The sequence below is a fragment of the Pholcus phalangioides genome, unplaced genomic scaffold (assembly GCF_987345545.1).
Source record: "Pholcus phalangioides strain wild (caught in Gottingen) unplaced genomic scaffold, Ppha-v1.0 ptg000015l_1, whole genome shotgun sequence".
Lineage (NCBI taxonomy): Eukaryota > Metazoa > Arthropoda > Arachnida > Araneae > Pholcidae > Pholcus > Pholcus phalangioides.
In genome coordinates this window covers 34,984,988-35,009,891 of record NW_028301608.1, presented here as the reverse complement: position 1 = coordinate 35,009,891, position 24,904 = coordinate 34,984,988, and the positions used below count along the sequence as shown (strand labels likewise).

Here is a 24,904-nt window from a genome sequence, read left to right as displayed (position 1 = left end):
TTTTCTCTTATAAATATTGTTGTAGGCGTACACATAAAAGCTTCGACTAATACAGTCTAGTCAAGTCAAGTAGGCGGGGTATTGTTGTTGTATCAGAAGTAGGCGTGGCGTTTTTGATTCCGCGGTAGCCTCGTGTTGTCGCCGATTTTTTGTAAACATTATAAAGTTATAAACGTTTAGCATGTTTTTCTGTGAAAAGTATGAGTATAAAGAAGTTTCTGATGGTAAAATAGACACAGTAGCGTTTCTAGAGGCTTCCAAAGGCATAGTTAAATTTGTTGGTAATGTTTACTTTCTCCTATCTACCGTGTTTTTCTATCCGTATGTTACCCCCCATATAGTAAAAAGGTGTCCAAGTTGGACACTTACGATTGAGTGCCGTCTTAACGGGTAGGGCCACAACTAGGTGCTTAGTCATGGCCCCCACATCCTGAAGCCGGGCCCCCGATCAGATTTTCACGGGCCCCCTTTATGATGAATTTACAGCGTGAAAAAACAAAAAAGGTAAAAATCGTCCCGGGCCCCAGGGCTGGAGCCTTGTCAGCCCACCCCTTGTGGGGGCCATGTGCTTAGTCAGCCGGGGTAAGCACGCATTTTGGCACCCCTTTGTGATGTTGAAGGGGAGGTTAAAGGGTGAAATTCGCGTCGCCTATGGTCCGACACCCGCAGCACCAGACCAGTTTGTTCCCCCCCCCACCACTTACGGCCCTGGACAACACCTTCTATAGCAGAAAGCCTCCGCGCGAAGCTTGTGACGTCACTGAAGTCAATTTTACCTATAGTCATTGGATATACCACGTAAAAGGGGTTTTTTGGCATAACTCGGACTGCTGTATCAAATGGGTACAGGTGAAATGGACGACTTCAGTGACGTCGAAGTTTCGCGCGGAGGCTTTCTGCTATAGGTGGTGTTGCCTGGCCCTGCCGGAGGCGTGCGTCAGGGGCATGGGGGCACAAAATTTTCCAACCAAAGGTTGGAATTAAAAAATGAATGTTTTGGTAAAAAATATCAAAAGAAATACCTTTTTCTATTCAATTTTAACCCAATTTCTAATTTAAATGCTTTCTGAAGGGTGGTAATGAATGAGTATATTCCCCTGGGGGCATACAGGCTTTTTTTGAAGAATTGATGCTGCCATCCTACCCAGTACAGATCCAGCAGAGAGGGGGAGAGAGACGGAAATATATCCTGAATCAGTATACCAGCAGAGGCAAGTTTGCAGGGAAGGGGTAGTTACCGCCTCCTCTTAATTTCTCCCATCAGCTTTTTTCATGGCTATCAATACAACATCACCACTGGCTGACTAGAGAGACCGACCAGAGCTTTAGCCTTGGACAAGATCCACTTCACCGTCTGGGAGAGGTGCCTTCATTCACTCTGGGCTGATATGGGGCCAAGTTATCAGAAACACTGTGGGGGATAGATTGATCGATTTGACCTAGAGTGGTGTAGCACCCATCTGGTTCGTAAAGGGTGGTAACTCAAAATTTCTCAGGAAGAAAATTTTTGTGTTGTCCAACCCTTTTGTGCCCACTCCAAAAGTTGTTCCTGTGCCCATCATGAAAAATGATTTGTTTGAAATTTTTGAGAGTTACTATGTAGATCGGTAAATAAGTACATATTTCTAGCCAGATTTCAAATCACTTTACCTGTCCCCCTACAATTCTTTTAAGACTGCCCTGCTACGATTGTATTAAAATCTGCTTAAATTGCAGATTGTGGCCAGTTCAAAAACACCCAATATAGAGTGGTGCAAGTCACAGACGTGGATCCATAGGGGGTCAATTGCTTCTCCCAAGAGCCATGGGTATTATGGGGAAACATTTTCTTCTGTCCTGTAAAATACAGGACGATCCAACGACCCTACACAATAAATTGCCTCCCACCACTGCTCAGTATCTGCGCCTGGTAAATCAAAACCGTGAATTTTTCCAAATAGTGCATATATTGTTATAATGAAAACTTTCATGATTTTTTATAGAATTTTATTAATTTTTCTTGTATTTTAGAGCTGCTTGGAACTGTATTTACTCCAGTGAGAAGTGATATAAATGGCAATATAGAGGTGAAATTCAGTAAACATTTCATAAATCAAAAATCCATGTATAAAATCTATAATTTTCAATTTTTTCCCCTTTGTTTTATAGTTATTCTCACACCTGAGTATACTTTGAAACTGCAGTGCCATCACTGTTAGCAGTATTCAGTGAAACCTCGCTACAATGATAAATCCCTCAACAACGATATTTTTAAAATCTTGTTTGGAGTTGCCTATAGTCTGTCTTCTCGATGCAATGATATTCTTTGCAATGATAAATTCCTCTATAATGATATTTATATTTGTTCAAAATTAGTATGTTTTTAAATTCCTTACCAGTTTTTGTTCTTTCGAGGCAGTTAACATCAGTATTTTGCACTATCTACCCTTTGAAAGTGTGAATGAAATTGCTGTGAAGCTACTTTCTGTGTAGTATACAAAAGCATTGTGCGGTGAACTATTTTACAGAATGAAACTAACTGAAATCAATTAGATTTTTTGTCACGAATAACTACTTACAAATACATTTTATGATAGTGCTAACAATGGCAATTGAAAAGAGATAACAACATAAATTTTGCAGTGCCTAATAGTGATGCTACCTCTCAAAATAGCAATAACCTCTTTACAATTATATTTTTTCTTGGTGTACAGAGTATCATTATATCAAGGTTTCACTGCATGAAAACAATTCAATTGATGTGAAATATAATGGGTGGATTTTGAGTTTAAGAGGGAATTCAAATTAAATTTTATGGGCATGAATGTGTGTAGCTGCTCAGCAGGACTGGATCTTGAATCCTGCAAATTACACTGCTGCAGAATGTGCCAACTGATTGGGGGGAGGGGTGATTTTTAAGGTTGCAAACTGAAGAGGAGGGGATAATTTTTTTTATCACCAAAATATTTGCTCACACTTGGAAAATGTTCAGAACTGGACCTGCTGCTCAGAATCCACTATTCGCAGACATTTCCATTTTGATGTACTAGCTGTGTACTGAATGGAAATACTGTGTGTGTGTGAGAGAGATATAGTGGTGGAGGGAAGCAAACCGGTAAAGAGGTCAAGAACTGTTGTGCAAATTCAATGACATCATGAGGTATGTTTGATGTTTATCCAAGACAGAACCAGTTTATAAGACATTTACAATTTGCGAATGGTTAGATTGACCTCAGATACCTTTGGCATATATGATCTAAACCATTTATGGGAATTGTCATCCAGCAAAAACTGGTCAAGCATTGCAGCATGAGAATGCATATTAAAATTGCTTTGTTCTCCCATTCTCAAATAATGTGCTGCATTCCAGGTTAAGAACCACAGATTGAATTTTATGTATACAATAGAATCAAGATCTATCAAACCAAATACGGTACTTTATTTAACTATTTTAACTTTGTATGAAACAATCAAGATTTGTTTTGTAGGATAAATATCTCGAATCTCTTCTTTCAATCATTTTAATTTTTATGATTCCATAAAATTTTTCAAAGTTTGAATTTGTAGTGTGTTAAAAAGTTTGATCTCAATCATTTCTCTTCTGATTTGAAAATATTTTATTGATCAGTTTCAAACTAATTTTCAGAAATTATATGCCATATACAAGAAAGACGAGACAATTTTTTCAACGTTGCGCAGTCTTGTGGAGTATGAATTAAAACAGGAAGATAAAGTTGGGACCGATGCATTGCTTTGGCTGAAAAGGTTAAATCAGAAAATTTTTCTTATTCATATTCAGTTATCTGGTCCTATACAAGTTTTGCAATTTTATCACTTAACCTTGAAACTGCACAAATAGTCGGAATATGACTGTTTAAAAAAAATATGTTATGACATGTGTATAACATAATTTCTTTTTCTTCACAAATCAAAAGCATGGGAATACAGTTGACTCATTATAAAGACTCCACATTATAATAACCCTTTGCAATGCTACTTATTTGTGATTAAAGCAGTTCAAGGATTAATTTTATTGTACTAAGTTTAATACAGATGACTAATGTACACTGCTCAAAACAATTAGGGGAGCAAGCAAAAAAGTGAAGAAAACAGTGCAAGACAGCCACGTATTGGCATACAATGAATAGTACACGCCTATCAATGCACAATACAGAAAAAAGACGTAAAAAAACTTGGAATTAAGCTTTAATTCTTTGAAAATATGGGAAAAACATGAAAAGATGATTTAGGGCAACAATTAGGTTACATGTAAACGATAAAAAAAAGTACTGTTTAGACATGATGCACGAGTTTTAATAGGGCGTGTGGTCTCCTCGAACAGCTAAGACTGCTGCACACCTGTTTGCCATGGATGCAATGAGGTTATCGATCAGACTTTGGGGAATACTGTTCCACTCCTCAAGAAGTGCAATCTGCAAGTTTCGGACAGTAACAGGCGGCCTTGGTCGCGCAGCAATGCGTCGTCCGAGCATGTCCCAAACATGCTTGATTGGATTCAGGTCAGGAGGGCACGCTGGCCATTCCATATGCTGTATTGTTTCAGCTTCAAGCATGTTCTCCACCAGACGAGCTCTATGCAGTCGGGCATTATCATCCTGGAAAACAAAGGAATCTCCAATGGCTCCAGCGTAAGGGATGACATGAGGTCGCAGTATCTCGTCTGCATACCTTCATGCCGTCAAAGTGCCATTCTGAATGATATGCAGGTCTGTACGTCCGCTTATGCTGATTCCACCCCATACCATCCAACCAGCTCGTCTGTATTGTGACCTTTCACGAACGAATGCGGGGTTATTTCGAGTGCCCCTGTCCCTCCATACCAGAACACGTCGGGTGTCACACTCCAGACTGAATCGGGACTCGTCTGTAAACAGCACTTGGCTCCAATCATGTTGCTCCCAATCTCGATGTTCAGCAGCCCATCTTCTTCAGGCCGCATGGTGGCGTGGGGTCAACGGAATGCAGACCATTGGCCTACGTGCATAGAGCCCTCCCTCATGAAGCCGATTACTTACTGTTTGGCTGGACACCCTTCGTCCTGTTGCCAAGAGCAACCGTCTTTGCAGCTGCGTAGCATTCTCTGTTCTGTTTCGACGGGCTGTTAACCGTACATACCAGTCATCAGTTGCTGTAGTGGCGCGTGGCCAACCTTGCCCTGGTCGACGTCTAACATTTCCTGTTTCTTGGAATCGATTCCACAGCCTTGCAATAACACTTCTGGCGACTCCAACAGCGTCCGCGACACTACATTGTGTTTGCCCGGATTCCAGTCTGCCTATAACACGCCATGCCATGGATTCCGGTAAATCACATTGTTGAGACATCCTCAAGTCACCTTGTCTCAAAAAAAAAAAAAATACTGCGCAATCGAATTTCACAGTTACGGCAGTAAAACAGACGTTTCTGCAACATCCCGATTTCTGCCCTTATCTCCTTTTTCTGGTTTTTGACGTCATGAACTTTGATTTGCATATGAAGTTTTCTTCTTCCGTTTCCTGCTAGGCTTTAACTTATGGATGATTCATTTTATGTTACTTATCAGTATACATCTTTGCGTAATTTTGTTAAAACCATGTGCTCCCCTAATTGTTTTGAGCAGTGTATTTTATGAATTACTATGTAGAACTTAGATGTTAGAGCAAGAAAATTTTAAATGGTTTATTTTATATTTTAAATAATGTTTCATTGATCTAGAAAAATTATATGCTTGGAAAACAAATAAAATGATCCTTATAATATTGTTATTAAGAAAAAGTTTGTTTCATACTAAGAGGAGGTTTTGATTTTCACATCATTAATCAAGTAACCAAAATTCATTCTATTTTTGTAATCTGTATATTTGCTTTTATGTTTAAATTTTAGTTCTATAATATAGTAACATTTTACTACTTGTAATTCTTTTATACATACAGTAGTACCTTGATTAACTAAGGTATGCGGCTAGACCAAGGCCAGCTGATCGCAAATTATTTTTATTGTTGCAGTGCAGTGAGTTCAGATAAAAAATAGAACAGTGTTCTGATGTGAATGAAATAGCAGCAATTAAAGGACTCAAAAACATCAAAATCAATGAATAGATTTGGAACATGGTGTAACAAAATAGCATCAGAGATTGGAAACAGCAGCACCAAGCAGAAATTGTTAAAATGACTCAAAAAAGGATTTGATGAGAGTACATTAGAAAAATCCAATTTAACGAAGCAGTTTTTGTTAGGACCATCTAGTGCTCATTGTTGAGTGAACCAATTTCTGGTGCCATTTTGAAGGAGATGGTCTTCAATGAAAACTAGGTAGGAACAAGCATGCACAACCAATTTTTGGTTGCCATATTTAAAAAAGTGGGATTAGAGATGTATGAATTTGAAAGGGAAAAAGAGCTTCATCAGACAAAATAAATTTGCCTATGATTGGCATAACTTATTTTTGTGTTTTGATGCATAGTGATCACTGAAATTTTTTCACTGTTTATAGAGCGCTTGAATATGTCCACGTATTTTTAATGTGCTTAGTTAAAGACTACCAAGAAGGAAATTGTGCTGAAAGTTTGACTCCATTTTTTCATAAAGCTTATGATGAAAAACTAAAACCTTATCATGGATGGATTGTACAAAAGTTATTTGGGGTATGTATGCACTTCACTTGATGCTCAGAGTCAGTTGATTTATTTAAATTTTTTATTACGTTTTCTCTGTCAATTTTTTTTTTCATGGAAATCATAAGTGAAATACTGATCAGGTTTTCACAGCTATCATCTTGGTAAAGAGTTTTTTTTTTAAATTAAAGGGCCATCAGTCACGAGTTCATTCTTGACATTTTTCAACGTGAATCTTTAAGGGGGTGTTTGTGGATGAAAAACACAAGGTTTTCGTAAGGTCCATGGTCAGGAACAGAATAGTGAAAATCTAACCAATTAGTCTTACACACACTTTGCTAATGAAATATATGCTTTGGTATCAAATAACCAATTGAAACACAGCAGCTCCTGTAAGCCAGGCTAAGTCATAAATGTATGCTGTAATCACATGAAAGCTTTAGACTTGTGGAAGTCTTCCAATGATGTTACAATTATTATTAACACTATTACTGTTGAAAGAATGTTTTGAATGAACTTAATGATAGCCCTGTGGCCTGAGAAAAAAATATTGTCACCAATTTAGTTACATGGATGATGGGGAATAGCAAAATATTTTTCTTTTGTGTGCAAAATTTTAAATAATTAATACATTTATTTCCGATGTTTATGCAGACGTTGTATGAGTTATGTTTGTTTTTTTTCTCATGCAGCTTATAGTTATGGCAGCACCTTCAAAAACAACATTGATACAAACACTCAAATGTGGTGATGAAAATCTAGCAGAAGAAGAAATTTATAAAGATCTTGAACATTTTGTGAAAGGACTTAGTTCAAACCTGGAAGTTATAAATGACCTCTATGCCGAGTATGATCTAGACTCAAAAGCTGTTGTGTGATACATCATACATATTTTCATACACTGAAAAAATTCAATGTGTGCTCACATTTATCTCTCATACTGAGGATTTTTTTTATTGTTATTACTGCGTTTGAATGAAAATGTTTACAAGGATATAATTCTATTTGGCATTTTATGTTATTCAAATTTTGCCATAGAAATGAGTTTTTCAGTATTGTTGAAATACATTTTTTTTATAAATATTTTGCAGGTTATATAGTTGAGTTTCCCCTACACATTTTGTCTATAAAATTAAGGAGCTCCTCAGAAGTATTGCAATAATTACTAAAGATGCTTGTCATTCTAGTATAGTAACACAACAGGGTCACTTTTTTGCCATTCTTTTTAATTATGATATACTGGATTTTTTTATAAATATCGTTTACAGAGCAGTGACTTTTACTGACCGTCCAGATTGTTCATTATCCCTTAATTCCTATGGTTAATTCAAGAATTAAACCACTTTCAAACTGTTTTAATAGTGCACACTCACTAAAATTTTGATCAAGCTTAGCTTTCCTGAGCCATTTTTTGTTTTCCAAAAACTAGTTTAATCATGACACCAAATTATTTTTCCCAGTACATTTTTTACATTGTCATTGTGTCTCCAACAGAATGTCAGAAGCTAAAAACAAGCTTATTATAGATTAATGGCATCCCCAGACTCTCTATAGACTTAATTTAAAGGCTTACCATTTTATTTATGTGTTGTCATGATGTTATAATTGCCTGGTTTATGTGATTATTCACATAGAGTATAGTTATATCTCATTTTTTACTTTTTTCTTCAAATATATTATAGCATAAACATTTTTCAATGTTAGTAAAATATATGTCACAGCCAATGTCTGACGCCTTGACAGTTATGAAAATAAACAGTCACTTTACATATTGGTTGAAATAAAAAGTATATGAGGAGCTAAATCACTAAAAGGTTCTGGTCAGAAAATTCCATGAACTGGCTATTTAGGATATTGACTTTGATAGAAAGTGTGCCCTGTAAGTGCTAACATGGCCTTTATCTCATAAAGCATCCGTCATAGAGGCATGATTAGAATTTGAAAAATTCTCAACAGGCATTCAAAAATTACCCTGTATAAGTTTTAAAAGTGAAAATACAACGTGTAACAAAATAAATCTAAATTTTTATATAGTCCCCTTGTGCTCCAACTTCCAATTATGAAGTCTGATGCCTTGTCTCTCCTGATGCCAACAAAAAAATTCCATGTTTCTAAGTGCAATAGTTATTTGAAAAACAGGAAATTTGGAAAAGATCAGCGTTAACAGAAACTGTTTTAACATTTTTCTGCATTTAATGCTGTTCTTTCCGAAATTTCTTCCATTTTTGAATTCAAATATCTCAGTGAATATTGCACTTGGAAGCATGGAACTTTTTTTGTTGGCATCGGGAGAGACAGGGGAACAACTTTTTTTTTTAAGTTAGAGCACAATGGGCCCGTATAAAAATTTAGACATTTTATTTTCACTCTTAAAACTGGTGTAGGGTAAGTTTTAAAGACCTGTTGAGCATTTTTCAAACTGGAATCATACCTCTATGACACGGTTGATGAGATAAAGGCTGTGCTAGCACTTACAGAACACCCTGTATATCATGGCAAATCATGTCATTTCTCGAATTGGCCAGTGTATGAAGTGGCTCAGCTTTGAACATAACACTATACTGTGTTTTAAATTGATAAAAAGAGCTGCAATAACATGAATAAAAACAATTATCATATAACACTGGTGCATTTTGCATTGTATTTTTAAGGAAAATGTAATAATTTTCTCTATAGAATGAAATCTAATGTATTCTGTATCTGCGCTATAAAACTTGCTAACAATACATTTGGTATTCAGTAATTGTTGATCATGGCCAGATGCTAAATAAAGTCTTTCTCTGACCATGATCAAAACTCATGCTAAACAAAGTCATTTCTGAGTGTTATACCATTCATTTATCAATAAAATTAATAAACATTTCAGATAAGTGTTAATTTATAAACTTGAATAGCTTTAAATTACTCACATAGGCCAAGTTATTAAATTTGTTGCTTCAATAAATATATTTTTTATTACTTGATGATTGGTGACTATGTCATGATGAACTTTTATTGATAGCGAGACAATTTGTACAGATTTTGTTCTTTCAAGTTCCAGGTTCACTATGAAAGATGTGATACCAGATACATCAAAACTTAGTGGGATTCAAGCAGTCTTAAATTTTTCTTCTGACTGACTTTGTAAAAAATATATATCCTTTGTGGCATAATTTTGTTCCACACCAACAGTAAATTATCTGTTTCAACCCTCCAAAATCAACTGAACATACAGCTGTATAATCATACACATCTTTTCCCCCCCAACAACACATTGGGTAAATGATATGAATTACATATCTATTGTTTGTTATAGTTTGTCATACAGTATTTTTTATGCTTTTGATTGATAAGCATGAAACATATGACGTAAAAGCCTAAATGTGGGTGCTTTGATTTAATCAAAGCTAACAACATTGTCAGATTATACTGTACATTAATACCTTAACTTGTGTCATCTTGTTCTAAAAAGGGTTTTTCTTCCAATTTAGGCCTATTTTTAACAAAGCTTGAAGGCTTTTGACATCAGGTTCTCAGAGAGAAATGTTTCCCTCAGAGAGTTGCTTAAAAAAACAAATAGATATGAAATATAAGCTACAGAGGAAACAATGTTATGTAGAGATGATTTTTAGGAAGAAAAATTTTCTTGCTTCTGAATGGAAGTAGTAACACTCCCCCTCCTTCAAGGGTGTCTTAACGGCATCAAAGGCTCAAGCCAAAATCACTTTTCTGGGGGCCTGCTACCCAATTTACATACCCACTGTCAAAAGTTTTATCAGATTTCGTTTCCAAGAGGCCCTTTCTGCACTTGAAGTGTCTGGGTCCATGCACCACTTCAGTATACGTCTTTAAATTAAAGCTGTACACTGAAGGTGTTGGTGAGCAAACAGTTCAAAATGGATGTTGTGGTTTTCTTTTTTTCAAAAGCTGTTTTTCAGACTGTCTTTTTCATATTATCCTGGTGCAAGTTGGGCTGTGGTTAGAATAGAATCTGCCCTGCTTGGAAGCAACTTGGGTTCTTGCATTTTGGGAATTTTGACAGCAAGGATAAACATGTGAAAAAAAACATCTCTTCATTGACATGAGTATATGTATGTTTCAGAGTAAAAAAAAAATTCCCCAGAAAAATGATTATGAAAAGGACAAAAGGGCCAATTTTCTAAAACATAGGACAACACTTGGAATGACATCAAAAAGGAGGATGTCTGGTAACCCTATTCCAGAATGTAACACAGGATGAAAAGTTGAAAGTAATATCATATGTGTATGAAATAAGATTGCCCCAATCAAAACAAATATATGTTTATACAATGAAACCTGTACAAAACAGAACATCAAGAGACTGAAATATTTTGTTTTTCCATTTTACAAAGGTGCACTAATCATAAATGAGACTATGTTTTGTTCTACTCAAGACAGACACTATATGAGACGGAAACCCACAAACTACTTCATTTATGCTGGTGCTTAGGCATTACTTAAAGCCTTTTTTCCCCCAAACTGCAGATGTAGCAGCTCTACTATATTTCGTAGTACTATTTTTATACGAATAATATTTTTTGGTGTGTGAAATTAATCGATGGAATTGCCATATTTTATGTGGGCATGTTTGAGTCATGGTAAAAGTAACTTTTAAGAACAAATTAATCTCACCAGTTAAGGAACTATAAATTTTGATTACATGAAAATAATAGATCCAATAATAATCAATTTCTCCATAGGAGATTTATTACATATAATTTTCTCCATGTATTCTGGTAAACTATACAGAATAGCTAGAATGCATATATGCATTCATCATCATTTTTGTACATAGAAAAGACATCATATATGATGTCTTTTCTATGTACAAAAATTTATAGACTGATGATTGAGATTAACAGGCCTGTATTGCAGACAAATATATGCCTGATTTTTACAATAAAAATGATATGTCTCTCTCCAGCATTTGTACTTCACATAAATATGTACAATACAAATCATACCAAATTTCTGGAATTCATGTTAGTGTATACTATATCACCATTCTTTACAACGTGAGTGATTAAAGAGCCATGCTCTCCAAACTGGTAAATTATGTGCTCCCATCTAAAGCAAAAACATTGAAATTTTATGAATAACACAAACTAAAAAAATTACACTACTATATTTTTATGTTTAAGATGATCATATTTATATTAAAAAAATTATAATGGTTACTCAAAAACCATTTTAGACATGAATATTGCTGTCTATTTTACACCAATTTATTTGAGAATCGAGCATTCAAAAGTTATTAAAGATGAAAAACAACCAATTTTCAGATAACACTGTCTAAATCCGTTAAGCAGCGCAGCAGATGTATTAAACCCTTTCAAAATGTCATATCTTTTTTAAATGAAAATAGGCTCCCTTTTAATTTTCAGCAGATGTAAACATGGGGGGGGGGGGGGTATCGGGAACAGCATTCCACTGAGAAATTAACTTCACAAAATATCTGGGCTAATCAATAAGATAAAAGAGGCTTGGGGGGAGAGAGACTCTATATCTTGAACCTGGGCCCTTAAGCCCAGTTTTCAGGCCCGAGCTGGAACTCTATCCCATACCCCAAAGCAGAATATTAAAAAATGTAAGGAAAAATTTTGAAAAAAGAAAAGACTCCTTTACATAAAAAACACTGTCATGGGAATTTTTACTGCAGAACATTTTCTGTCAGCTGAGGGGTAGTTACAGAACAATGCAAAACATTCTGCTTTGGAGGGATCCCATGTTAGGATCATATCACACTGTCGATGAATGAGATAGAAAACGTAACAAATGCACATGGATAAACAAAATGTAAAAGAACTTAGATGATTGTATTTTTGGTATTTGCTTCTCTTATGGTGAAAAGTCTGTAATTTTGAAAGTCGGAGTTAATAGAAACTTAGGCAATAATTTATCTAAGCAAACATATATTAGTGCAACCAAAATGAGAATGTTTATTTGAGCTATTAGTATACACATCTAATCTTAACCAATTTTCTGTTATGTTTAAATTTATAAATTCAGTTTATAAAAAGAGATTTCAAAAATAAATACATTACATCAAAAAGTTCAAGATTTTTAAAGATTGCTGAAATATAAATTATTTACCTAGGAGCACTTATGAGGACCATATCAGCCTTTTTCCCATTTTCCAGTGAGCCATGGGTTTCAGATCTCCCAAGTGCAGCTGCAGCATTGATAGTAACAGCAATTAGAGCTTCTGTCATCGTCATACCACACAAAACACATGCAAGGTGCATAACCATCGGCTAAAAAATGAATTTTGATTATTTCATAATTGATTTCACCACCTAAAAAATATAACTTTTGGTTCTATATATTTTATAGAGACAATAATATTAGTGTAAATGAAATTGATCCTCTTCCTGTAATTAACACCAATGATGAAATCAGTTTCAGTTGAAAAAGAATTCTGTATACACAAAAAAACAATCAAAAGATGAAAATTTGTGTAAGTTTTTGTGACATTCTTAAATGAATGTTCATATCAGCCTAAAATGAGTGGCAGAAACCTATTCTAAAATTTTTTAGTTTTATATCTTTGAAAAAAAAAATAAATGAGATGGTATTATACAATAGTAATTAATAAAAATTAATACAGCATATTAATTTTTTAAATTTTATTATAATACTACTTATTACAGCAATATACTGAATATTTTAATACTGAACAATTTACTTGTTACTTAGAAAAAATAATTATAAAAATATTATCATATATGTATCAAGTAACCTGGAACATACCATTGACATACAAAATGCATTCGGATTGAAATCAGATCCTAATGCAACTGCTACTCCTGCTTGTAACATTTTTCTCACAGGTGGGGATTTTAATCTCAACATGTATGCAGTAGTTGGCAAAATGACTGCAATGGTCCCACTCTCAGCTATTGCTTTGATGCCAGCATCACTTATTTGTTCCAAGTGGGCAATTGCTTCTGCTTTGAGTTCTGCTGCAAGCTGAGAAAAAAAAACCCACAATGAATTAAAGTGTTGAATATGAAACACAAACTCTCCATCAAACATAATATAAGTATAATTTAAAACTAGTTTGTGATTTACCTGATGGAGAGTTAATAAAAACTTGACAAAAAAAATATATATTAAAACATGGTGATAAACATTTCAGACAATTTTGATAACAAAGTGTATTAGCAAATAAGTTCAAAAATGTAACACCGAAAATGTAATTGTCCAGTGATAAATGTGATGGCAAATTATTTTCAAGATTTATATAACATACTACTGAGCCATCAAGAGGATACAATTCATCAGCATGGAAATTTATTCTAAGTCCCACTGAACGTCCAGCTTCAAGTATCCTACGTGTCTGGACCAGTTCAAAAACATTTTTTTCACAGAAAACATCAATGTTTTCAACATTTATATAATGTTCATCCATTAGAGCTTTAATCTTAGGGAGTTGGACTTGAATGATATCTGTTGCTGCCTCTTCTTCAGTCAGTCCTCTGGAAAAAAGCAAAAAAAAAAAAACGAATATTGATAAAGGTGATAAAATTTGAACAATGATTTTAAAGAATTGTTTCATTAGCTAGATGTTCAATTAATTCCAAATATGGTTTTACGTCTTTTTATCACAAAATGTGCAATATAATGGGTATTTCAAGTTTATTCCTTACTGAAAGTTACTGAATATTTATGAAAAGCACATTAAGTTATATTCAAAACAACATGTGTAGTTATTTAAAGTTAAATTTACACTTTATTGAACACCATATATGTTCATTAGAAAATCTGTTTTGTGGAGATAAAATTTTTTTATAATCTTTAGCTTGATCAAACATTCTCACTTTAAATTTTTCATTGTGAAACTCACATATTCCATATGTACAAGGTGTTTTCAAAAAATACGAGTCAGAGTTTCATGCGATAGTAGAATCCACTAAGATAATTATCTGTCACAAGGTGCATAGCTAGAAATGAAATGTAGAGGTGCTAGAGCAGTGGTTCTTAACCAGGAGAGGTTGAGGTGTGTGTGTGTGGGGGGGGGGGGGGATTGTGAGCTTGGAGAGAAAACAACTTCTTGTTTTCACATTATCATGTGATGAAATATTATTTGGTAAAGGGTTCTGTGGCCCTTGTCTTATTGGCACAAAGGGTCTATAGAACAAAAAAAAAATATTAAGAATCCTCTGTGCCAGAGGGTGCAGTGAGCTTGAATTTCATGTTAGAGAAATGGGTGTTTGTTGTACTCTTGGGTTTGGTTCAATGGTAGAATGCTCACCTGCCTTTGTTTCATTTTGGACCATGCACCCCATAACAAAAGATAATTGTCTTGGTGTGTTCTACAACCTCTTGAAGTTGGCCCATCTTTTTTTGAAACAGCATTTTCATAGATATAAGCATACTATACTTTGGTATGGCATGAGCACCACAGTACGTTGTGGAAATTTCTATTGGAGAATTTTGTTTCGCCAATTCAAGGACTCTCAGCAGCTTTACTTCTGTTTCAACATCCAAACCATATCCTGACTTGGTCTCTGCTAAGGTTGTTCCCATGCTTAGCATGCATGCCAGACGTTCTGTTAGCAGCTGTAAAAGCTGGTGTTCAGTTGCTTTTCTTGTACATTCTACAGTAAAGTAAATGCCACCACCAGCCTTGTGTACATCTAGATAACTCGCACCAGCTAACTAATGAATAATAAGAAAATAAAATTTAAAAAAGCATTATACAGAGAGTACAAAAATGTTTTTACTTGTGTATCAGACTGATAAATTTATGAGGCCTGAAAGTGTTATAATTGAAAGAATAAAATGTGTATAAACACTTACAAAAATACATTTAATTATTTAATAATGGAGCAATCACCATGTTTGAAATACAGAGATAAATAGTGTGTTGCGGTGTCAGGTGAACGATTATTCTTGTTTGCCCACACAATTATTTTTAATGATTTATCATGGTTTATATATAGACAATTCTTATTTTTTGATTTTATATGCAAGCAATTTGTCAGTCTTTTTCTTTTGTTGTTCATGTGTACTTCTTTTGAATTTAATAAAGGTTTGTTGAACTTCTGGATGCCCCATGTTTCGGGAAATGCTTTGAAATCTCCCCTTGGAGATGTGAAGCTGGGTATTCCTGGTGCGTCAATGTTTGTTCAAGTGTTGGTAGATAGTGCAACATAGATGCACTTGGTCGCCACATTGATTATGGGTGATCGATACAATTTTTTTTTTTTTCTCACCTATTTTGTTACTCTTTATTATCATTATTTTTCGATCAAACTTCATCAAAAGAGGGTGATAAGTGTTTTTGAATTGACAATAGCTTGTTGTTGTTTTTTCATTCTTTCATTTTTTAAAATGTGTAATGGAGGATTTTTATACCTTGAAATATTTTTTATACTTGAATCTTTTTAGGAATTTTAGCATTCTAATTTCAGAATTTAAAAACTAAATATTCTGTTAAAATAACCATATTCCTCAAGCTAATTTTAGTACAGTAAGCTTGAGAATAAACGACTCAGTAGCATGTTTCTTCATCACTAAACAAATATGAAAGTTTTAACAATTCACAAAAACATAAAATGATTATTTTCTTTACAGGATGAATTCTCTTACATTCTGCAAGGAGGTAAATGCATTTAAAATATGTAAATTAGTGGTTCAAGGATAGTTATCAATTGAATTATACAGTATAACCTGCTAAGTTGACCACTTCTGTAAGTTGTCCACCTGTATGAGTTCACAAGAAAATTGTTGCACAGTAGGTGATCAATTTACATAGGTTTAATATCCGGCATAATATGCAGAAAATATCTTATTTCCTTGATATATTGGGTTTAGAAAAAAAGCAGTCTATCTCTCGCTCTCTACCATCCCATCTGGGGGAGGGGGCATTTTTTGAAATTAAGAGAGGCTACTAATGTCTCTACTTTAGCGCCTCACACAGCAATGCATAAAATACGGAAGGCAGGGTTGTCTCTCCAATGGCGTAGATGGTAGTGGTAGCATGCTTGCCCAGTTTGCAAGAGGGTCTGGGTTCATGAACCAGTGGAGACCAGATGACTGTTCTTTCTGAATTCACCTTGGTATAATATCCAGAAAATATGTGTTTATACACAAGTTTTATTGTGCAGTGTTCAAAGAAAAAAATTTTTTTTCCTAAATTTAAAACTCAGTTTCCAAGAACTTTTATTTATGAGAGATGAAAATGTTTATCAGATTGCTTTATTATGATATGCTTCAATTCATTTTTGATTTTTAGATAAGGAAGTTGTAACAGGGTGGGAAAAAAATACTTACTTTCATTGCAAATTCATTAACCCTATCACCAGCCCAAACTGGATGAGTGTGAGCATCAATAAAACCTGAAACAAATGGCAAATGATAGAAATATAAAATGAATTAAAGGAAAAACACCCATGATTGTAAAATTTTAAGCATTTACTGTTAATTACTGGTTCATTATGCAGGTGATGAAACACTTTGCTGCCAAAAACATGTTATACAAATAAAAGGGAAAAATTTGGGTTTTTTGGGTGACCATATGACCTGCTTTTCCGGGGGGCCTCCTGTTTTTTTTTAAATGAAAATTGTCCCATTTCTTCCTGTAGTTTAAATGAAGTCTAGTCCCTTGAATTTTTATTCTTCATTGAAACCAGCTGATTGTTATGACAATGTTTTTTTTCTTCGTGGGATTCATTTTAATCCTCTGATTTGCAGTAGCACTTCATTTCTGCCATTAGTGATTTTTTTGGAGATTTTAGAAATTGGAAACTTTGGCACAGTTTAGGTATTGTATTTGGTGACTCATACTTTGCAATTCCCATATTTTTCTTGAGGAAACATGGTCACTTTGTGATTGTAAGGACTGATTGTACAATTGAAAATCCCTCAAGGGGTTTTTCTCTAGTGCTTTTCAATTTCTGCAAAGTACAATTTGAGAATTTTTTTAAAGATGCAAAAAGTCAGAAGAATCTGGTTTCTGACTGGAAGATTTTAATAAGGGTAAGAAAGTCGGAAGGTTTCCGGATAAATCGGAAGCATTGGTACCTATGATTTTATGTCACATATAACATCAAAATATAATATGAAATTGAAACAACATTATAAACTCTGAGACAAATTAGACACACACAGTGACTAGAATGATTGTAAACCTAATAGTTGAATAGAAAACTAGCTTATCATTGTTACTGATTACCTGGAAGAACACATAGCCCATGAGCATCTATGACATCCCCGAAAATGGCGGTCTCATATTTCTTTGAAAACACATCATCTTGTCCAATGTCATGAATAAGCCCATCACTGAGAAATATACATGTGATTAAATACTTTGAATGAATGTGACCATTCAATTATCTATCAAACAAAAAAATCTTGCACATACTGTAGAAAATATCAGTTATAAGGGCTGTGCATGAAATTTATCAATTAAAAAATGCAGGAATGAATATGTGGTTTAAAATTCAATATTAACTTAGTAGTTTTTAATGAGGAAAAGGAAAAGTTGTGATTATTTTTATACGATCACAAAATTTTGGCAGCTAGATATATATGTTATGATTCAAGAACATTTTACGGGTACTTGGCCACTTCAGACAATGCTTAGACTTCAGAAACTGGCTACTTTGCTAACATTGAACATAGACCATAATGTACAAAGTCAAACCCCTGTCACGGAACCCTTCCCTAATGTCGTGCCAGAAATTCTCAGCGAATAAATCTTCCATATACATATAGGGATTACATGGGTTGAACCATGACTCGATGTGATGCCAAATTCATTATAGCACCAGAATTCTGCAAAATAAATGGATGCATTAAATCCAGCCTTGACTGTATATATTTATTAGAGTGCTTACAATTCACAAATCCTTAACTGGTGTCTGACACACTTTTCCTGAGTACCCAGAAGAGAACAACTAACACAGGGAGTCTTCAACCTTTCAGGCATTGTGAGCCAAATTAAAATTTTCCATAAAGCCTGTGGGCCACCAGGTCATTCCCTGTTCCAAGGAATACCATGAAGTGACAGGGTTCCCCAAATTATTGCACACTTTTATTTAGGACAGGATTACACTATATAAGTTTGATAAAAGATCTCTCACAAAACTTTTATAGTGTAATCCCAGCCAAAAAAAGTCAAAGTATTTCTTTCATTAAATTTTTATTTATTCTGAAATAAATTTTTCACACCCAATTCTGATTTTTTTTCATTAATTATTCCTTTTATTAATTCTAAAATTATTTTTCTTTAATTATAAATTTTCATTAAGTATAAACTTAGTTCCTTCGTCAATTTTTAATTTTAGTCATGAATTTTTACTTTTATAAATTCTGAAATTCCTCTAAATAATTCTGAAATTATTTCTTTCAGTAATTATGTAAATGTAACTACTTTTTTCATTACTTATAAATTTTCATCGATTATTAAGTTATTTTTTCAATAATTTTAAGGTTATTTCTTTTATCAGCATTTTTGTAAATTCTGTAAATATATATGCCTTTTCGATGATGAAAATTTTACCTTTCGAAATACCGTGTACAACATTAAGGGTGTAGCCAGAAATTTTGTTTGTTTGGGGGGGGGGGGGAACCAAAGTGATAGAATAATAGATTTGGCCATCTTTTCCCCTTTTTTTAGTCATTTTCTTCACATTTTGGAGAGGGGGACCAGACCCCCCCCCCCCCCCCCACTACAACCTTGTATAACATCATAGGTCTTGAAAAGTGTTTTGGCTCCAGGTCCCCTTTTAATATATCAAATGCACAGCATTACTTTTGAAACTGGAAAGTATCTCATAGTTCTAAATACAGTAATACAGATTTCAGTGGCCAGCACTCTTTAACCATTTTTTTTTTTTTTGCAGTTTAATCATATTTTTTATGTCAAGTAGCTATTTTCTCAAAATGGTTGGCGGGCGACAGAAAAACTTATAGGGCCAAATTTGGCACAACAAGCTCCTATGAAGTAACCATTCTGACAATGAATTTAGACATCTGAGCCCACCACACTTGTGAAAAATTACGCACTACCCTATTAACAAAGAAGAAAAACTACTGAATTTTTCTTTTATAATTTTAGCAAAAAGTATTTTCTTTCTTTTTTCTTCAGAAAAAATAAGCTAAAAAAAACCTGTTTTCGTTTTATTGAGACATAGCCTATATTTTGACTATCAGTGTGATTGTTGATAAGAGTTAAGCATATCTAAAAAGAGAAAAAAAGAAACATCTTTATCAGAATTTCTCTCTGAAGTCACTTCTTGATCATAATCTAAATCCATTAGGATTTAGAGATTACTTATCTTAAAATTCTGTGATCTTTCCTTCCTTATCTGGTGTTAATGAAAGTACGTTAGCGCAACGTATATTAAGCTTTTCAGCATTTTTCTCGATAACATGAAGTGATTCCAGAATGAATATAGAAACATCACATTTACACGAACATTCCTTGTATAAAATGAAATTCCCTGAAATGTTTCTAAAAAATTTCTAAGAAAGAAAAACGATGGTCTCATACTAGTGAAGTAAAGTCTTGTTTCTTGTCCAAAATATGCCATTAAAATGGTTTCAAGAATTTGGTTGGTGTTGATTGATTTTTGGAGTAATTTTTTTAGCATTTTGGGTTATTGTGTTTATTTTGAGAGTGTTTCAATGTTGTGAAATATTTTTTTGGAAGACATCGTTAATTTCTATGATGTTCATACTGTTTGGCAAACAAAAAAATTTGGTGTCTTTTTTATTTCACAATTATGCAAAATAATAACTTCATTGGGAATTTTAATCACTGTAAAGGATTTGTTTCGAGGTTTTTATATAACTAAAAAGAAAAACATGTATATATTCTACTTTGAGACAACTACACTGAGTCTTTTCGCTTCCAAGCCCTTAAAAGTGAGCGATGATTTCTGGAACGCAGCTTTTGCATTTTCATGTTTTTTTTTAATTGGGTAGTACCAGTGTGCTGTCCACAGGGCCATAACTAGGATTTTTTTTCACCTGGGCATTAAAATTTGCCATAGCATTAAAATTTGATAATTTTTTAATGTTCTTTATTCCCACCTAAAACTGCCACCCCCTAAATTTCGCCACTCTGGGCAGTTGCCCTCCCTCTAGTTACAGCACTGGCTGTCTATCAATTCTAAGGATATAAAGCATGAGCGGATACCCTAAAGATTATTCCAATATATAACATGGATCATTACTGTGGCACAGAGAAAGGAGGATGAAAAAAATGAAAAAAACTGGTGAGTGGTAAAAAAGATTTTCCCAAATCATGCATCAGGTAGCAAGCCGAGGACTTGGACCCTAATAAGGATAACTAAATTCTGTTTTCACCACTCCTTCCTATTTTGAGAAGCATAATGTAATGAAATCAAAAAAAGTTTTTGCATCATCTTTACTCTGTGTTATCCTTATTTCTTCTAGTACACAGTTTTCGAAGCTTTTTGTTTCTTCACCCTCTTCTTCAGAAAATTTTTCTCCTCATCGCCTCCCCCCCCAACTCCAGTCGATCCTATGTTGCACTCATAGCTTCTACCACCCCACCTTGGATCATATCATTGCTTCCCAGTGGGCGACATTGTACACTTTGAAAAACGCTGGTCTGGAATGTTTTATTTTGAATCTTGACCCCTTATTTTATATAAGAATGTTGTTTTGCTTTCATGGTTAATTTTTTCGTTTTCTTTGTTGGAGATTTCTTTCTTTAGCAAGAAAAACCGTCTGGAAGGCATGACTCTATTTCACTCTGGTGACTTCTCATCATGCTTTCAGGCGTTTTTCTCGCCAAGGAAAAAGATCGCCAAAAACGGATTGTACTATAGGCAAACTTCCTTTCTTCACAACTATGCAAAATAATAACTTTATTGTAAATTTCAATCATATTAAAAGAATTTTTTTCTAGTTTCTTATATAGCGAAAATGTAAGGAACAGCATTTATAATTACTTCGAGACAACTATACTGATTCCGTTCTCCTCCGAGCCTTCAAGAACGGCGATTTCTTTCATCCGTTCGCCCTTAACAACCTTTTCACCATTTTTCACGACCTGAACAACTTGTTTGGCAGATTTGATGAGCAGTCTGTAAGTATTAGCCGGAACGGACATCGCAGCTGAGTAATTAAGACTCCTCAGTACTCATGAACTGATGAAGAATCAGCGAGAAACAATAAAAAAAAAGGTCATCCGATAAGACTATAGATGGACTCAACTTTACGAACTTTGATCTCAGATAAATTTTCGTTGCTCAAATGTGTTTACATCATTTATCGAGACGGCCAGGACTCTAATTTTTTTTTTTTTCAGATGCTGCAAGACCTTAAAGGCCAGATCATACTGCAGTGAAACCGGGACATAAGACAAATCTGATGCGTTGCATGGCAATATCTAAAATTGTATGTTAGCGATAAAGCCGGGGATCTGGTGAATACTATTTATTGATAAGATTTGAACGGTAAGAGGTATTAGAAGGATGTACCGAGTAATGTACCTGCGGAAGACAACAAGCAACCAATAGGAAAGTAGCATTTAATGACGTCACCGAACATCACCGACAATGCCACTGAGGAAACGGTAAACCCCTAGCTCAGTGTAGAACTCCTTAATACTTATATGAAGGCGTCTTAGCTCAGTGGTTTCTGCGGAAGGGAGAGAGAGAGGGGGTTGATTCCGTAATCGGGGTTACGCTAAATTTGACGATTTCTAATTTCACCAAGGTCTTTGCTCCTTTGCAAAATAGAATTTTTTTGCTCGCCAAACATCTCCAGTGTCTTGAAAATCTCACGTCGCGAGATCCCGGGTTCGAACCCCACCGTCACCACAGTGGTGATCGGCTGAAGTTGGTTTTCTATGGTTCCCAACATCAAGGCGCGAATGTGAGCTGATCTCCCCTTTAAGAAGTCTCGCCACAGAGAGCAACAGACCTACAAACAGTACAAACGTAATTCAATCATACACATCACTCACTTCTGAAATATAGATGGCAGCACTGAAAAATCAAACACAACACTACACACACATTCACACTTTCGCCCAACTCACAAGGTAGTAAATCACCCATAGATTTGTGATAGACCTGAGTTGTGCTCAGTTTGATCTTGGAAACCCATCACATTTGGGCTCTTAATTCTTATTCTGGTAAACTCAACGCCAACCAAATTTCTATAGGTCAAATTCTGTCAATAACTGGTGTTTTTTCGTCTGAATGAATAAGACTGTTCGCATCTGTAAAAACCCCAAACAAATGATGCCTGATGGCGAACAGGGTTTCGGCCTAAATAAATTTCAATGATGACGAACACGATAACGAAACTTAAGAAGCTGGTGACAACAAAAAATGAAAATGATACTAACATAGCATGCTAGCGCTTGAAAAACACCATTGGGGGAAGCAATGGAAATTTTTGAAAGAGCTAAAGTGCAAAGGTAATCAATTGATGACAAAAAAATGGCCAAACTTTGTGCAACCCCACTTATGGATTATATCTTAGCCCTATGGGGATCGAACTATCAACCGCTTGTGGACCAGGCAAGGTCTGTACCATTAACCCTTTAAGCGCCATGTGCAGAAATGACTAAACCCGTTATTATAAATGCCATATTTTTTAAATACGTTTTCTACTGATTTTCAGCCGGTGCAAAGTAAGGGGCAAAGGATCGACCTTTGGAGGAGACACAAAAGGCTTGCAGGTGGGGGCACAAAAATTTTCTTCCTGAAAAATTCTGAGTTATCACCAGCAGGGCCGCAACTAGATGCTTGGTCAGTCGGGGCAAGCACGCATCACCTCCTCATAATGTTGAAGAGTGAAAATGGTTAAAGAGTGAAATTTGCGCCCCCCTCTAGTCCGGAGCACCAGAACCGCCTGCACCCCCTAGTTGCAGCCCTGATCACCAGGGTTGGCAAGGTTTTGGACAGTACGGTAAAAATCATGGCATTTACCGCACTGTCCAAAACCCTTCTGTCCTAAACTGTCGAAAACCTCCTATTTATAAGTGAAAAACTTTACAGTTTGATGTGAAGTTCTATAACCAAATAATAAACTTTACACTATATAAATTACATTAATTACATTAAATATAATGAAATTTTGAAATTCAAAACAGTATATGTAAATAGTTGTACGACTAATATCAGGTTATCAAGCTATGGGATTGCACTTGAAAATTGAACTGCCTTGAGGTTAAATAACAGATTTATTGAAACATTAAAGATGCAATAATAGGATAAAAATTTGTCACATGAAAATTAGAAAAAACCAATAGATATGAACTACAGAATGAAATTAAGTCTTTTATCATCATGCAGGCATAATCTGTGTTTGTGAAATTGTGTTCTGTGGTCTCATTTTGGGTGTGTGTTCAGATATTTTCCTTTATCCAAAATTAGTTCTTTTAATTCAAAATTGAGAATGTAAAATAGAAAGTTTAACTTAAAAATTTAAAAAGTCAAAATACAACAATTTGCATTAAATAAACACTACACCATGGATATTCATTTGCATCATTATAATGTTATCTAATAAAAAATAATATTTATGTTGAGTTTCACAATAATGCAATGATTATAACTGTGACTATTTGGTACCTTCAATATAATTGTATTTTCTAAAGAAAAGTGTTCGGACAGATTCGGCAGGGTTTGGACAAGCACTGTCCTAAATACAGTACCTGATTCATTTGTGAAAAATAAGATGTAAAGTAGAAAAATAACACTTATAACAAACTAAAAAATTTAATAATTATTTAAACAGTTATAAAAGTGATATTAATTTACTATCAGATTTCCAACCATTAATTTGGTGAAACAATTAACTTTAAAAAAAACTAAATCATACCTTTTGAAAGATTTTTGATTTAGTTAGTTTTATTTTCTGCTAGTTTTTTTTATATGTTAGTATCATGGAAAAAAAATCTAGGTTTTCCCATAGGCGTAAACTTCTATAGGGCCCATGGGCCCGAGCCCCCCCAACATTTTTGAAGACGCGGCTCAGCCCCCCCAAAAATTCGTATGAATATGGCTTATTCATTTTGCAATGATGAAAAATTTTTTTTTAACCAAAAGTTGTCCTAATTATGAATTAGTTAATGGAAACAATCTGCTCAAAATTTTAGTTCTTTCAAAAAATCTGGATGGTCTTTGGCTTTCTTGTTCCATGACAATACGTTTATCTCATTTCTTCCCTGCCGTTCAATCCCCAATTGCAACCTCCATCAGTTCCAATCCTTACTGCCAGAAGGCACGGCTGAGAGGAAGATTCTTTGAGGTGTTGAGGGGGCTCTTTCTTCTTTGCCTGTGGCAAAAACTGAGTGTCTCTTCTTTTGTTCACTGC

The 24,904-nt window shown here is 34.6% G+C and overlaps 2 protein-coding genes across 2 annotated transcripts; one reads left to right on the top strand and one right to left on the bottom strand.

Moving 5' to 3' along the window:
- The first annotated feature begins 38 nt into the window (after positions 1–38).
- Positions 39–9,550, top strand: LOC149075905 (glycolipid transfer protein). Its single transcript, XM_089243407.1, has 5 exons — positions 39–281; positions 2,011–2,066; positions 3,626–3,744; positions 6,472–6,622; positions 7,285–9,550. The coding sequence occupies exons 1-5, from the start codon at positions 182–184 to the stop codon at positions 7,468–7,470; spliced, it is 612 nt and encodes a 203-aa protein (XP_089099533.1). The 5' UTR covers positions 39–181; the 3' UTR covers positions 7,471–9,550.
- A 6-nt stretch (positions 9,551–9,556) lies between these two features.
- Positions 9,557–21,854, bottom strand: LOC149075904 (putative imidazolonepropionase). Its single transcript, XM_089243406.1, has 8 exons — positions 21,523–21,854; positions 17,772–17,878; positions 16,871–16,935; positions 14,976–15,253; positions 13,845–14,070; positions 13,343–13,561; positions 12,686–12,846; positions 9,557–11,659 (listed from the first exon to the last, which is right to left on the bottom strand). Exons 1-8 carry the CDS (start codon positions 21,681–21,683, stop codon positions 11,551–11,553), a joined length of 1,326 nt encoding a protein of 441 aa, XP_089099532.1. The 5' UTR covers positions 21,684–21,854; the 3' UTR covers positions 9,557–11,550.
- Between the last annotated feature and the right edge of the window lie 3,050 nt (positions 21,855–24,904).

Coding starts and splice junctions, on each gene's coding strand:
- LOC149075904 (XM_089243406.1), bottom strand. CDS start 21,683: ATGTCCGTTCCGGCTAATACTTACAGACTGCTCATCAAATCTGCCAAA. Junction 16,936..17,771: donor TGGGCTATGTGTTCTTCCAG/GTAATCAGTAAC, acceptor CATTTGTTTCAG/GTTTTATTGATGCTCACACT. Junction 14,071..14,975: donor GGTGCTCATGCCATACCAAA/GTATAGTATGCT, acceptor GCTTTTTTCCAG/AGGACTGACTGAAGAAGAGG.
- LOC149075905 (XM_089243407.1), top strand. CDS start 182: ATGTTTTTCTGTGAAAAGTATGAGTATAAAGAAGTTTCTGATGGTAAA. Junction 2,067..3,625: donor ATATAAATGGCAATATAGAG/GTGAAATTCAGT, acceptor ACTAATTTTCAG/AAATTATATGCCATATACAA. Junction 3,745..6,471: donor GCATTGCTTTGGCTGAAAAG/GTTAAATCAGAA, acceptor CACTGTTTATAG/AGCGCTTGAATATGTCCACG.